This window comes from Pseudochaenichthys georgianus, chromosome 19 (assembly GCF_902827115.2).
Source record: "Pseudochaenichthys georgianus chromosome 19, fPseGeo1.2, whole genome shotgun sequence".
Classification (NCBI taxonomy): Eukaryota; Metazoa; Chordata; class Actinopteri; order Perciformes; family Channichthyidae; genus Pseudochaenichthys; species Pseudochaenichthys georgianus.
The window spans coordinates 19881401-19895901 of record NC_047521.1 but is presented as its reverse complement, the minus strand read 5'-3'; the positions used below and the strand labels follow the sequence as shown (position 1 = coordinate 19895901).

General features: G+C 39.6%; 2 protein-coding genes across 4 annotated transcripts; both read left to right on the top strand.

Annotated features, from left to right (window-relative positions):
- Positions 1-63: 63 nt before the first annotated feature.
- atxn7l3b (ataxin 7 like 3b) lies at positions 64-4364 on the top strand. Of its 3 annotated transcripts, none has more exons than XM_034107593.2 (9): positions 64-184; positions 713-759; positions 868-991; positions 1120-1252; positions 1698-1869; positions 2224-2324; positions 2436-2458; positions 2592-2637; positions 3467-3553. In XM_034107593.2, the coding sequence occupies exons 3-9, from the start codon at positions 941-943 to the stop codon at positions 3484-3486; spliced, it is 546 nt and encodes a 181-aa protein (XP_033963484.1). In that variant the 5' UTR covers positions 64-184; positions 713-759; positions 868-940; the 3' UTR covers positions 3487-3553. The 3 variants fall into 3 exon arrangements, with proteins under 3 accessions (XP_033963484.1, XP_033963482.1, XP_033963483.1); XM_034107591.2 differs by having other exon boundaries at positions 67-184; positions 3487-4364; XM_034107592.2 differs by having other exon boundaries at positions 67-236; positions 3487-4364.
- A 758-nt stretch (positions 4365-5122) lies between these two features.
- On the top strand, positions 5123-14412 carry smarcd2 (SWI/SNF related BAF chromatin remodeling complex subunit D2). Its single transcript, XM_034107561.1, has 13 exons — positions 5123-5521; positions 6787-7019; positions 9324-9366; positions 9470-9592; positions 10053-10172; positions 10852-10947; positions 11265-11366; positions 11463-11624; positions 12115-12212; positions 12397-12532; positions 12653-12775; positions 13015-13116; positions 13225-14412. Exons 1-13 carry the CDS (start codon positions 5369-5371, stop codon positions 13276-13278), a joined length of 1545 nt encoding a protein of 514 aa, XP_033963452.1. The 5' UTR covers positions 5123-5368; the 3' UTR covers positions 13279-14412.
- Positions 14413-14501: the final 89 nt, after the last annotated feature.

The following is a 14501-nucleotide window of genomic DNA, read 5'->3' as shown; positions in this document are numbered from 1 at the left end:
AGGCTTATTTAACCCCTAAATGTCAGGGGGGGTAACTCAGTCACATGTCGCACTGGATGAAACAAACATCAGAGCTGACGCAGAGAAGAAGCACTGCTGCAAAGGAAGCCCTCGGTGGAACGTGTAGCGATCGATTGCTACTGTCTGATCTCTGTGATATAAAGATGGATGCCTGCCGAAATGGGTAAATAAACACAATTAGCAAATTCCCGTTGCTGTGGTTGCTATTTGTCCTCGTAAGTAATTTTGTATTATGGGATACAATCGTAGGATCGTTTTGGTCTCATATTATTGGAGTTGAGAGGGGAACAGCCGCAGTGCAGTAGCGGTGTTGTGTTCGGGGACAAGCCTCGCTGTGGTCAAATGTAATTCTTCAACAGCAGAAACCATTCAACCACTTACAAATGTGTTATATTGTTTCTAAATACTCAGCCAGGTTTGATACATTTGATGTGTTTAGTTTGTAGATGTAGCTGTCGTTTACCTGGAGGATACAGCGTCTTGTAACCTCTTGGCATGCTTCAATTCCTCCAGCCTATTCATAGCCACGCTCTTTGTTTTCCCCAGCAAGACTTTGGCTAAGCTACCTTCGTTAGACAGCAATGCTCGCACCGGCAGCGTTTGTAATTTGAGCTATTTATTTATTAGTGTGTTTATTGCGACATTGCAGTGCTACAACACCAAGTTATTTTCGGGTTTCTGTTATTCGCAGGTTGTAAACGAGGGAAGTGAGTCCCTGGTAGTGTTCAACGTGCAGTTGTAAGTAGCTGCATCACATTTAAGGCATCATATGTTGACCATGCGCTCATTCACATGCATTGGGTAACGCCGCTGTGTTGCTAACTGTGTGTTTCCCTCCTGCTGCAGCCCTGTTCTGGCCAATGTGTGCTGCGCTACAGCATGACCACAGCAGTGTCGGTTCATCTGGTAGTTCTGGCAAATGAAAATGGAGGAGGTTTCAATGTCCAGCCTGGACAACAGCAAGCTGGAGGTACAGTAGAGCAGAGCCACTGTGTGACGGTGGTTTAATCAGCCTTGGAAATGCCCATTACATCTGAAAACACGGCAGGAAACAGACAGTCTGACTTGTGCCTCTGTTTCTCCCGACCCTTCCTGCAGGGCCTAGCTCAGGACATCCTGTCTGACCTGGTGGAGGATGCCTGCCTGGGTCTTTGCTTCGAGGTCCACCGGGCCGTCAAGCAGGGCTATTTCTTCCTGGATGACACGGACCAAGAAAGCATGAGGGACTTTGGTGAGCACAAAGTCTACTATAGTGAAATAAAGGCGACATAAATAATGTTTGTGAACAACAGAGGAAATGTATAGCTTTTTCTCTGTCACACATTTGATGATAAAATCTAAAAAGATTCAAATCTGACTTCAACACCAATGACTCATGACTTTACTCAGATCTGAGCCTTATGACTTGAAAAGCCTAATAATTAAAAAGAGTAACACAAATGAATGTATTTGCCTTCATTTCCTGAATCGAGTGAGGTTACCACTTTCCATTCCACTTTCCATCAATTTGACACTTAATTCCCCAAATCCATTTTGTTGAACCAATCCGTCAGCGTCCTTACAGGTTGCAAATCAATGACTTGGTCACACTTAAATAACATAACATTAAAAAAAAGACAAAAGTCAATAACAATGCATTCAGACAATAACATCTCTCATGCCATCTCTCATTCCAGAAATTGTGGACCAGCCGGGATTGGATGTGTTCGGCCAGGTGTACAACCAGTGGAAAAACAAAGAGTGTGTGTGTCCCAACTGCAGCCGAAGCATTGCTGCCTCCCGCTTCGCTCCACATCTGGAGAAATGCCTGGGGATGGGACGCAACAGCAGCCGCATAGCCAACCGCAGGTATGAGAGAGATAAACAGGTAACCACAGTAAAATGGAGAAATTAAAATCAAAGAAACATGTACACATTTGTCCATTAAGCTAAACAAAACCCACCCTACTACTATGTGAAAATGATAATAGGCAAGGTATTCAATAGTGCTCATCATGTACCATATTTGAGTTATCAAACGTGTAATCTATGTATACTGGAGATGCCGCACCACCTTTGAGTATATTTCCTTAAATAGAAGGATAGAAAACATTAAAGTTGGTTTCAGGTTATAATGTATTTTTATTCTAATAAAACTGTTATTTGCAGCGAGTAATGCTGAGTCATTGTGTGTGTTGTGTCTAATTCTTCCCTATTTTACAGAATAGTCACCGGTAACAACACCAACAACAAGTCAGAGAGCGACCAAGAAGACAATGATGATGTTAATGATAACGACTGGTCTTACGGTGCAGAAAAGAAAGGTGATGTAGTGCCGTTATGTTTGACTTCCTTTTTAAATTGATTGCCAATATAATTCCCAAATTAAATGACCCTGTTTTTTTTATCTAAAATGTAATGTGTTTCTTTTACAGCCAAGAAAAGGAAATCTGATAAGGTACTTTTACTTTCTTCTAACAATAAGTATTACATTGTTTTATCATCCTAATCCCTATTTAATTTATAAAAACACATGGAGAGGTTTTCTGATTTGTCAACGCATAATTGACATTTATCTTTTTCCACCTCAGAATCCAAACTCACCCAGAAGATCAAAATCATTCAAGCATAAGAACAGTAAGTGAAAATGAATGCCTGTAAACTTCTTCTGTTGTTTGTACTATGTGTACTTGTGTATCCAAATACTCATTACTTCTCCATTTGTAGGCTAGTTATTTTTAACATATTTCTTATGAATGCTATCGAGTGCAGCATTGTAGTTTCATTATTTGACCGCTTTGTGTCCAAAAGCTTCCTCCTTAGATGATTGCTTAGTTCTAACCTCTCAAAATAGTTTTGAATATCTGTCTCTTAGCTATGCATCTATGATGACTTGCATTAATCAGACGTATCAGGGAATTAACCCTTGTGTCTCACTTTGAAAAAGTTCCCTTTGTTTAAAGTCTGTTTACATCAGAATGTCTTTATTAGTCAGCATCAGGGAAATGTACAACTGTTCTTTAATACATTTATAAAATGTATGTATGTCAATGTGTCATGGTCTGTCTCTTGGCCATGACAAAATAATGATTTTAAAGACACGAGGTACGGGTAAAGTAAGTGGTTTTATTAAAATAAACCAAACTAAAGGAAAGCTACCAATATGAAGTGTGTATGTCAGCAGTATCAGTCGTGTAGCTGTGGATGAGTGAGCATAATGTAGGGCAAACTGTTGTATGCCAAACCCAAAGACGATGCCAAACAAATTACTCAAATGGGTAGCTGCTCTCAGGAAGGAGGTCTGCCAGAAAAGAGAGAGCGGGCGAGACACATATTTTGATGCATTTTTTAGTGCAGGAAACCAAGAAAAATAGCAAAGACATGCTCCTGGAGATGCTCAAGGGTTAAAGTTCATAATTAAATCATTGTAATCTGTATATTGCATGAGTGAATTAATGAAATTCAGCCTGTTGTTTATTCCCATAGGCATGATGGGTCCTAGGCGTCGAATGGACAACCAGGAGAGCCCACGCATGCTGATGAAAGACGAGGCATTCCCTCAATAACACACTCAGTCACAAACACACATTCTCTTACCATAGTGTGTGCACATACACACATAAACGCACGTACGGGAAGACCAGTAACACTTTGGTTCTTTATGTTGTGAATCAATGGACGTCCATGTTATAGGTGACACTCATGGCGTTTGCTGCTCTGAACAAGCAGTCCAGACCTCTCACTGTATACTTGACAGATTTTCATAGTTTTTCACAAATCATTGTACCAACACTCATTTTTTCTTTTGTTTTAGTTTCTTTTGTTTAAGAAGTTCTAGCTGGAGTCCAAAATAATGAATTTGACCGTATACGGTTTCACTGCACAGAGGTAGATTCTGGTGTAGTTCATGCAGCGGCCAAGCAGAGGCGGCTGTGTGAAGAGTGATCGTGTGCACATACAGTATGTTGTTTTGTTTTCGTATACAGAAATTATTAGGTGTACTTCTATTTCCTCAACTTTTTAAATCTCATTCTTTGAATAATAATGTTAAAGACAATAATTTCTAATAGTTTGTCTTTTGTTTTCAGCTGAATCACGATACAGTGACTCGGTTTGCCATTCACCTGTGGAAACTGGTGTTCAGTAAATCAACCACAAGCAGATTTAGTTTATTTTGTTTCATTTTGTGGCTAGGTCGGCTTGTTTTCTAGCATTCAAAAATGTCTTTGTATCATGTGTTTACATTGTAAAGGGTTATATCTTTGGTTTGATGTGATAGTGTAAATATTCCAATAGTTGAATTGCTGCTATCATGGCTCAGTTTGTTTCATCTGTCTAGCATAATAAATGATTTGTTACCTGTCTTTATGTCTGGTGTTAACTTGGAATTGTTGGCAGGCACTAAATGGGGGTGTAAACGTCACCCTGCTCAAGTACTTACATTGAAAACAAAAATTACCAACAGGGGATGCTGTTGCTCAAATGATGAGGTTTAGAGATGTTTGTTTGGTTATTTTTGTACACCTACCATAAATACATAACATGTTTTCTTAGTGATGTGCTTCTGTACAACTTATTCTTAGGAAATTGAGATGTAGTAAATAATGATTTCACACAGTGGAAAAAGTAAGAACTTCAGTGTAGTCCTATTGCCTTGAGTTCCCAGAATGATGCCTTCAAGTTCTTAACTCGGACATGAGTTGTGATTCATTGGGGATCGTTAATGAAGGCTAATTGTGGGCGGTAAATCATAGGATACAGGTTAAATCATGCATTTAAGATGATACATACAGTTTTATACAACTTATTTTTTTGAAGTATTAACTTGAAAACGACACCCAATCCTTGAACCTCTTTGTGTGACGTAACCAGAGACTAAAGATGTAAATTATTTTCAATATCTCAAACTTTAGCATTATTTATTTTATGGTCATTTCTTTTATCCCTACTTTGAGTATTTAGTTTACATTGTGCTCACATGGTAGCCTACATACTTTTCATACTTAATTTACAAAGTATGTCTCTTATTAGTACTTTTTTTTCGAGTTAGCCATGTTAAGTCTTAAGAACAAGAGGAGGAGTTGACAAACTACCCAACAGCCTCCACTTGCTGTCCAGAAAACAAGCCGTTGCAGGCAGAAGCAGATCCCGGAAGTAGATGCCGTTAGAAACGAGCTAACGTTAGCCAGCTTTTTGTTTTGCTGGCTGTCAAACCACAGCTTGACCTCATTTAAAGAAACTGCAGTCAGCTAACGCTTCGTCCCGACTTGTACCAGCGACGTGTATTTAGCAGCTTGCTAGTCTTGTTTATTGACCGAAGTTTGGCTAAAGTTTTCGTCACTTTTAAAACCACTTGTGGATCCAGAAGATGGCATCGAGAGGAGGAGGAGGAGGAGGGTTCACCCCGATGGGTCTGAGCCCCATGAATGTGGGGCATGCTGCGGGCATGAGGATGCCAGGTATGCCCCAACCTCCGGGGGGATACTCCCGGGGCATGAACAACGCTCCCCAGTACCCACAGGTGAGTTTTCTCTTTGCTTGTATTATTACTTTTTAAAAAGAGGGAAACTTGATAACTTACTGAGCTTAAGTTAAGTGTAATGAAAGTTCATTTCACTATGGTTTTTGTAAAGTTTATGTTACCATGCCTGATTTGATTGTACACACTCCTACATTTGGATTACAAAACAATTATCTTCTGACAGTCATCACACAGATTAAATATAATAACCCTAAATGTCTTTATCCTTAAATATCAAGGTGTGGACCTATGGTGTGGACTCGCACTACTTCCGCATTGTAAAAATCAATGTAATTACTTGCCACCAACACAACTGAGTGTTGCATATTTAAAATGTTTTATAGTGATTGATTATTTTCTACTCTAAAGTATTTTAATGTTTTTAAATAATTAGCATTACAGTTTTTGTGCATTTGTTAAAGAGAGAATCACGTGGCTGCCCTCAGCCTCCTGACAGTTAGCGTGAAACAAAAGTAATTTTATCATCTCCATCTGTCAGAGCGGAGCGTGCATATGGTGGTATACCAGTTTTCCCACCATCTGCATGTGGTATTTAGTTAATACGCATTATTACAATTGTGTCATGTTTGTTAGTTGAAGCCATATGGGTTCAGATATGTGTTTGTCTGTTAAAGGGAGTGTCCAAACACAATAAGCAGCCGCGTTGAGAGAGCATTCTCATCCATTGTTGGTTATTCATTCAATGTGGTTTATGTCAGACTAGAACTGAATCATAACACAATATGTTATCCAATAACTATTGGAACATCAATTGAAAAGCCATAAAGCAAGTATACATACATTACATAATATTCCAAATAAAACATCTGAATTAAAAACATAGCTTTTTGTAGGATTTACTAAAATTGCTTTTATCTATCTAAGCTTCGTTCATTTACACAGGATTTTCTTCTTTTAGATTTTTTTGTATCTACTTATTCATTAGTACTAAACGTTGTTGAACGCATGTTCTGTGTACCGTATTGAAAATACACATTTTTATACTACGTCTGGCATGAAAATCTTTTCTGCTTTTAATGGTGAAATCAAAAGTAGCATCCTATTGAAAGCATACACATATTCTTTGTAAACCAGTACTGCAGGTAGAAAATATAATCATCTGAATCATCTTCACAAATGCTTTTTTTAGTCGCCACCCTTGTATTTAAAAGTAAATTAGTGAGTAAGAGAATATTCTGGAGAAAGAATATAGAAAATTCTTATGAACCACAAATAATAATTTCCGCTTTCCCTTTTATCTTTAGCGCCCAGGGATGCCATCTAACCGAGTTGGGGGCCCAATGGGATCAATGGGGGGTCAGCTGCCTGGCCCTTCTTACGGCAGTGGGAACATGTCCATGAGGCAAGGCATGGGGCCTCCAGGCATGGACGCTTCCAGAAAACGCTTTCTTCATATGCATCAACAGCAGCAGCAGCAGCAGCAGCAGCAGCAGCAGCAGCAGCAGCAGCAAGAGGCGCTGGGAGGCCTGAGACGAGGGTAAACTGCGGAGAAGTGAGAGTGTTTGTGTGAGAGCGGGAGAATAATAATGCCAATTGATCAAGACATCCAGGGGCCAAATCAGGGACTGGACAGCCTGGGACTTAAAACTGGTGCAACTCATCGTTGTACAAAATCAATACATTCGATTTGACGTGAAAAAGTAGCAAGTCCTCATATTGGAGAAGCAATATCCTAACATTTCTACTTATTAAACCACTTAAATGATCCGCTATTAACATTGTTCCCAATCAATGAATCGCCTCAACAATTATTTAATGAAAATTGCACACCACATTTCCTGCAGAATGTATTTCTTTGAGGTTCTTAAATGTGATGTTGCAGTAGAATGAAACATTATTACACCCAGTGGGAGAAGTTATTAAAGTTAGAGTTCATGATAAATCAAAAAGTCTTATAATTACATACTTTACACAATAGAAGCCATGTGGTCATAAAGACTGCTGATGTTTCCTGTCATGGCTCATTAACAAAATAACAACACCACTATTCATTCAGGATGTGTTTTTCTCTGCTTGTGAAGTTACTGTGCTGCGAACACAGCTCAGATAGCACAGACACGAGGGGAGAGTATCTCATGACTGGCCTTTGCTTTGAGAGCCGCAGACACAAGTCGGTATGTTTGACTTGAAACTGCTCCGTGATGCCACGCTGATAAACGTTGTGGTCCATGATGTGAGGCGGCATTTACATCCACAATGAATCTCTTGTCTGTAAATCAAATCAAGTTTTATTTATATAGCACATTTATAAACGATTTTTGGTGGAGCCAAAGTGCTGTACATATAATAAAAATAGCCTACAGTAGAGACACTTTACAGCAAATACAACAGCACAGATTGTTCAGAATATCAGTATGAGAAAAACGACACCCTCTGTCCTTAGACCCTCACATCGTACAAGGAAAAACTTCCAGAGAAAACCCACAGTTTAAAGGGAAAATGGGAGAAACCTGAGGGAGAGCAACAGAGGAGGGATCCCTCTCCCAGGACGGACAGACGTGCAATAGATGCCGTGTGTAAACCGAAGAGATGATACATTTTACAGCATAGACCGAATGTTAGGAAATGCATGTGTCTGTAATAAGAAGATGAATCCACGAGGATGTCAGCTACAATCCTGTGGAAGCCATCAGGGAGGCCGCATGACGAGACCCAAGGCAGGACCGCAGAGACAGGTTCAGCCACGACCCGAAGTCCACGACTTAATCCAGAACTCAGGATAGAGGATCCAGGACACAGGACTACAGCAAGAGGATCAGCCTCGACTCCGGATCCCGGCTTAGATATAGATACACAACAAGAAAAAAGATGTGGCTGGGTTAATCGGAACAAGAGAATACACAGACAGAGAGGGAAAAGGTCATTGGATCAAAGTTATTCTTGATAACCCTCTAGAAAGATCTCATGAACTTCCCCACTCAATCTATCAAGACCCGAGCAGTTCTATTAGATATAGCATAAGAAACAGAGATAGGGAGCACAACAACCTACCTATCTGTAAAGCTTGATCTATTAACCAAATTCTCAGTATGCGGGGCTTGGTGTGCCAGAAGCAACAATCTAAACTCTCATCAAAGAGCCTGGGAATGACATCCTAATGAAGGGAACTGTGTAATTTAATTAAAGAAAACAACAGTGCTTTTATGAAGTCAGTAGCGAGGATGAGGAGTCAGAGCCCTGGGTGAGGGGGAGTCGATGAAGAGAGAGCCTTTTGTTAGTGCACGATGAAGCTTTCACAAATAATTGATAATCCAATGAAGTCAATGAGGTCTTTCTGTTCATCTTGTGTATGTCAGTGTGTTGTTAGTTCCTTGTAAATTGGTTAATGGAGGTCATACTTTAAAAAGATCAAATGCTAAGTGATGATCCAGAATAGGCAACATAGTACAGTATGTCCTTGTTTAGCCTCAGGATGCTCGACTGTTTCAAGAAAGCATCATGGTCAATTCATTTGTGCACATAATAGTATTCTGGAAATCATCTTAATAACGTCTCTCGTTATGTTTAATAACTTGATGAATAATTATGACTTTACTATAGTCGTTAAATTAACTATCCATTTGAAAGTTCTGCTTGGAATAAATCACGTTTTTTGTTTTTTTCATATTTATTTGTTATATTTCTTATTCTTCTACTTCTTGTATTTGTTTTTCTTCTTATGAATATTATTATTATTATCATTATAATAATTGTTAATGATGATTTGATGCTGAATCTCAAGGGGGTTATTCCTAAATAACACCAAACCTCTTATTTATTTCAATTTCTTTGTGACCTTTAGGCCAAAGAGACGAAAGATGGCCGACAAGGTTCTCCCACAGAGGGTAAGAAAGTTTGGACCCCCACTGAAACAAATGTAACTGGATTCAGTTTATTCACAGTCGGCTGAATTCCCTTAGTATTAACGCCCTGCTGTCGGCTCTTCAGATCAGAGACCTGGTCCCAGAGTCCCAGGCCTACATGGACCTCTTGGCCTTTGAGAGGAAACTGGACCAGACCATCGCTCGAAAGCGTATGGAGATCCAGGAAGCCATCAAGAAGCCCATCATGGTACCTCATCACTAGACTGCTTTCTTAGCTTTTAACCAAATGAAGGATATATTTGATATAATTTTGAGGCCTTACGAAGTGCTGCCTATTCACACATTTTGCGTTAAAAAGAACAAAAGCTCGACTACGTGCATCACTTCCTGTGGATCCCTCTTCTCGGGAAAGCAGGCAATCTGAATCAGGTGTGGAAATATAACGGAGGGAAAAAATAAATACAACAAATGACTGTTGGAAAAAATGTGGCCTTTAAACCGTATGAGTTTCATGAATATCTATCTAAAAATGATAACCTTAAACTGTCTTGATTAACTAATCTATGACTTCCTGTTTTGTCAAAGATCTGTCTTTAACAATAACGTGTTGTTAAAATCTATATCCATAAGCATCCATCATGGTTCATTTATGTTTGAACAACCGTTTTTACTGGAGTTTCTGATTCATCTGCTTCTCTGTGACACAGCAAAAACGCAAGCTCAGGATCTACATTTCCAACACGTACACCCCCAGCAAGCCGGAGGGCGAGGAGGCAGAGAAGGTGTCCTCCTGGGAACTGAGAGTGGAGGGAAAACTTCTGGAGGAAGTACGTGAGAAAGTCTCTTCATTTTAACCTCCTCGCTCTGTTTCGCCATCGTCCCACTGTGTTCTGACTCCTAAGTACTTCAGTCTGTTTCTGAAAAGTCTCCCAGCTCTGGTTGGCCTGTGTCCTTGGCTCAGACCACACAACCAGATGTGTGTTTACAGCTCTCCCCACTTCACCCCACGACACACACACACACACACACACACACACACACACACACACACACACACACACACACACACACACACACACACACACACACACACACAGAATCATGTTCCCCTTTTGAAGCGAGGAATTGAAACCACTGGCCGTTGCATACCATGAGCTGACATGCCTCCCCTCCTCAATTCCAGCACATTGTGTCATCTGGGGCCACATGAAGGAGGCTTGTTTTTTCAGTTAATTTCTCTCCGCTGGCTCATTTGGTTTAGGCATGCGGAGGAGTAGAGCATGGAGTAACAGAAAAGGGATGCGAGGGAAGGAGTTGTGCAAACAGCACTTTGGAGAGGCCTGGGGAAAAACAGCTTTTTCTGGTTGTCTGCAGCTTTGTGCTTCAACACCCCCAATGTGGTCAGAGCTAAACAATGCAGCTGCACACAGCACAATATGAGATAGATCACAATCCTGCTGCCCTGTCTGTTCACACTCTTTCCTTTGTGCACTTTTTGTTTTCTAGCCTGGCAAGCAGAAGAGGAAGTTCTCATCTTTCTTCAAAAGCCTGGTGATTGAGCTTGATAAGGAGCTCTATGGACCCGACAACCACCTAGTAGAGGTATGGCGTCATTTAACAGGCATTTGCTGCAACAATGTCATAAACTCCAGGGGACACCATCATATTCTGAGGCTATTATTGGTTCACGAGCCCCAACACTCTCTAAGGTGTCCTTGAGAGTTTTGAAAGGCGCCCATAAATAAAATGCTTTATTATTATTATTATTAACACGAATTGTCAACTTTTAGATTAAGTCCCTTTTTATAAGAGTTATTGAATCTGGAAACATTAAATCCCAACATGTTTATGTTTTGTTCGAAGTATTATGGTAACTAAATAAAGTTCAAGCTTTAATAAAAGAACATCTGTTTTTCCAGTGGCACAGAATGCCCACCACTCAGGAGACGGATGGTTTCCAGGTCAAAAGGCCCGGTGATGTGAATGTGAAATGCACCCTGCTGCTCATGCTCGACCACCAGGTATCACCTATTTTCTCAATGAAAACATGTTTGCATGGTATGGCTTGTCTCCTATTTTCAAACCACCAATTTCTCTGCTACTTTTCCATTTCTCAGCCCCCTCAGTACAAACTGGACCCCCGGTTGGCTCGTCTGCTCGGTGTTCACACACAGACGCGAGCCAGCATCATGCAGGCCCTTTGGCTCTACATCAAGAACAACAAGCTGCAGGACTGTCATGAGAAGGAGTTCATCAACTGCAACCGCTACTTCAGACAAGTAATGGAAACATGTGGAGGCTTTGCCAAGCAGCACAAAGCTACATCAACTTTGCCAAGTGTGGCTCTGATATGCTTTCACATTGGTTGTGTAATGTATTGATAAATGTGCAGAACTCAGCAGATGTTGAGGTTTTTTCATACAGACAATTACCATCATTCATACCAGATTTAGAATTAGTGTCATGGTTTGTTATCTGATGCCATGATGTATTCATTTAAACAATACATTTATGCATACAATTACCTTATTTGTACCCAAATGTAATTGTTAATAAGGTAACATTTATAATTATTTTTTACTTGTAGCTTTCATTTCTTAAAGATCCACAAAAAACAGGTTAGCTTAAATCCCCCAAAGTACATACTACATTGTGCAACTAATAGCATGTATATGAATGCTTATAGGGAGAGACGTTACTTTTATATATATATATATATATATATAAGTATATAAAGTTTGCTCTGTTTTCTAACCGAATGCTGTTCAGATCTTCGGCTGTCCTCGCATGAAGTTCTCTGAGATTCCCATGAAACTGGCAGGCCTGCTGCAGCACCCTGACCCCATCATCGTCAATCACATGATTAGGTAGGAGTGTGTGGATCATTGTCATCTTTCTGTATTTGTGCATGTGCACTAATATTGTCAGGATCTCATTAATTATACAGAATCTTCCAGAGACTTTAGAGAAGTTTGAGCTCATACTTTTTAACCACCATATGACATGTTGTTCATTTTAACATCACTCTTGACTTGCATCTCCTCTGCACAGTGTGGACCCCAACGATCAGAAGAAGACGGCGTGCTATGACATTGATGTGGAGGTGGATGACCCTCTGAAGGGCCAAATGAACAGTTTCCTGTCCTCTACAACAAACCAACAGGAAATTGCTGCGCTGGAAATTAAGGTAAGGCCTGTCGGCCAATCACAACGGGCCCTCATCTCCCTGGCTTTTCAGATAATTGGAGTAACATTGTAATATGTTTGGTTTACTTATGTATTACTGCACTGCTTTTGTATACTGCAGATTCACGAGACGATTGAGTACATCAACCAGCTGAAGACTGAGAGAGACTTCATGCTGAGCTTCAGCAATAAACCTCAGGACTTCATCCAAGACTGGCTCAAGTCTCAGTGCAGAGATCTGAAGGTGAACACGTTCTCACAACGCTGATTACTGTATGTGTTAATAGGACGAGAGTCGTTACACATAGCACCTCTCCTTGCGTTGCAGTCATTTGCAGATTAGTTTTCTCAAATGAAGGGACTTTAATGCCTTGACTCCCAAAATTGACAATTGTTGACCTTATTTTGGTATTTTAGATGAAACATTTATCTGTTTTCATAAAATGATAGTTCCTCATGTTCAATGTTTTCTTTTTTTGGCAGTTGATGACTGATGTGACAGGAAACCCAGAGGAGGAGAGGAGGACTGAGTTCTACGAAGGGCCCTGGGTACCAGAGGCTGTGGGCAGATACGTCTACTCCAAGGTAAAGAATCACACAGCCTTATGTGGTGCTTCACAGTGAACACCGGATGGTTTACTGTAAGTTATTCTAGTTTCAACATGCACAAAGACATTTCTTTTTTTCTTTCAGGTGCAGCAGAGAAGACAAGACTTGGAGCAGGTGTTGGGAATCCGTCTCGCCTAAAGACATATTACAGTATACAATATATACTTGACTTAATCAAAATTGGAATTTGCTTGGAAATAAATAGGCTCATGTTGCAGCTTAAATGTTAACAAAGCCATCCTCACTGACATGGTATATGGGAAACATAGGATTGTAGTTTTAAATCAACAAGTATATTGGACCAAAGTGATTAACATTTCCTTAATTCTATGATTACTTTGTATTTTGTGTCGTTTTGAGCCTGTTCAAATAATCTTGCCTTGTTTTGCTAAATGTTTTGTTTATGGTACATTATGCTTGAAACACTGTTGGCATTGGTGCTGTGTCGGTGTTTTAGAAAGGGTGTCTGTTTTCCATTTAAAAGCCATAACCTTAAGTGAGGAACAATGCAAAAATAATCCATACTGAACTGTTTTTCACCAGAGATGTATGTACATATTTCAAAGATGTATTTAGAAAACATTGATAGTTTCCCTTCAAAAATCCTACGTATTTTTTAAGATGTTTCATGACTTGAATAGTAACTTTTTTTGCCAACAATAATAATAATAATTTGAAGAGCTGTTTTCTTTATATCGATGGATATTTAATTTGAAATGAAACGTGTATTTGCTTTGTAAAAAAAGCATGATTTTGAGGACAGCTCTACATGGGGAAATGTGAGCTAATTTGAGTCCTCTCTGTCCAGCTGTAATTCCTCAGCTCTTTTTGTACTTTTTGGATGTTTACATGCTGTTCTTGTTTATTATTGGGGTTGTTGGGGTTATTGTTTTAATGCCAGGAAATTGCCTTCTCTTTGGATTGAAGTGTTTCTTCTGTCAGATCCAAAAGGTTAGCTGGTATTAATAAAATAGGAATGCAGTTATAGTGTGCCAACTAAACAATGCATCAGATTTGTGTGTATAGTTTCTAGTTTCTGGAGGTAACTTTTAATTGAAATGCCATTTTGTTAAGGTTTTGTATGAGGGTTTCTTTAAACATTCCATGTTGACAGTATCGCTGTGCCATTTGTTTTGTGAAGAACACACTTAATCACATTTTGTGTACTAATATGTGTTTGTAATGCCTCTTTTGTCAAATCTTTGCATGTTTTCTATCAATCAAAAACCTTTATCTTTTATACATTTTTTACAATAAATGTTCCTACCAATGTTTTGTGTTACAGTGTTAATGACCATGGCGTTATTCTAAATATTATTAATGATATCGTCTTATATTCCTATCTTTTACCCTGCAGTCTC

Excerpts from the sequence above, each read along its gene's own strand:
- atxn7l3b (XM_034107591.2), top strand. The coding sequence starts at position 941 with ATGAAAATGGAGGAGGTTTCAATGTCCAGCCTGGACAACAGCAAGCTG. Across the intron at positions 992-1,119 it reads TGGACAACAGCAAGCTGGAG|GGCCTAGCTCAGGACATCCT; the intron begins GTACAGTAGAGC and ends CCCTTCCTGCAG. Across the intron at positions 2,638-3,486 it reads ATCATTCAAGCATAAGAACA|GCATGATGGGTCCTAGGCGT; the intron begins GTAAGTGAAAAT and ends TTATTCCCATAG.
- smarcd2 (XM_034107561.1), top strand. The coding sequence starts at position 5,369 with ATGGCATCGAGAGGAGGAGGAGGAGGAGGGTTCACCCCGATGGGTCTG. Across the intron at positions 9,593-10,052 it reads CCATCAAGAAGCCCATCATG|CAAAAACGCAAGCTCAGGAT; the intron begins GTACCTCATCAC and ends TCTGTGACACAG. Across the intron at positions 11,367-11,462 it reads TGCTCATGCTCGACCACCAG|CCCCCTCAGTACAAACTGGA; the intron begins GTATCACCTATT and ends TCCATTTCTCAG.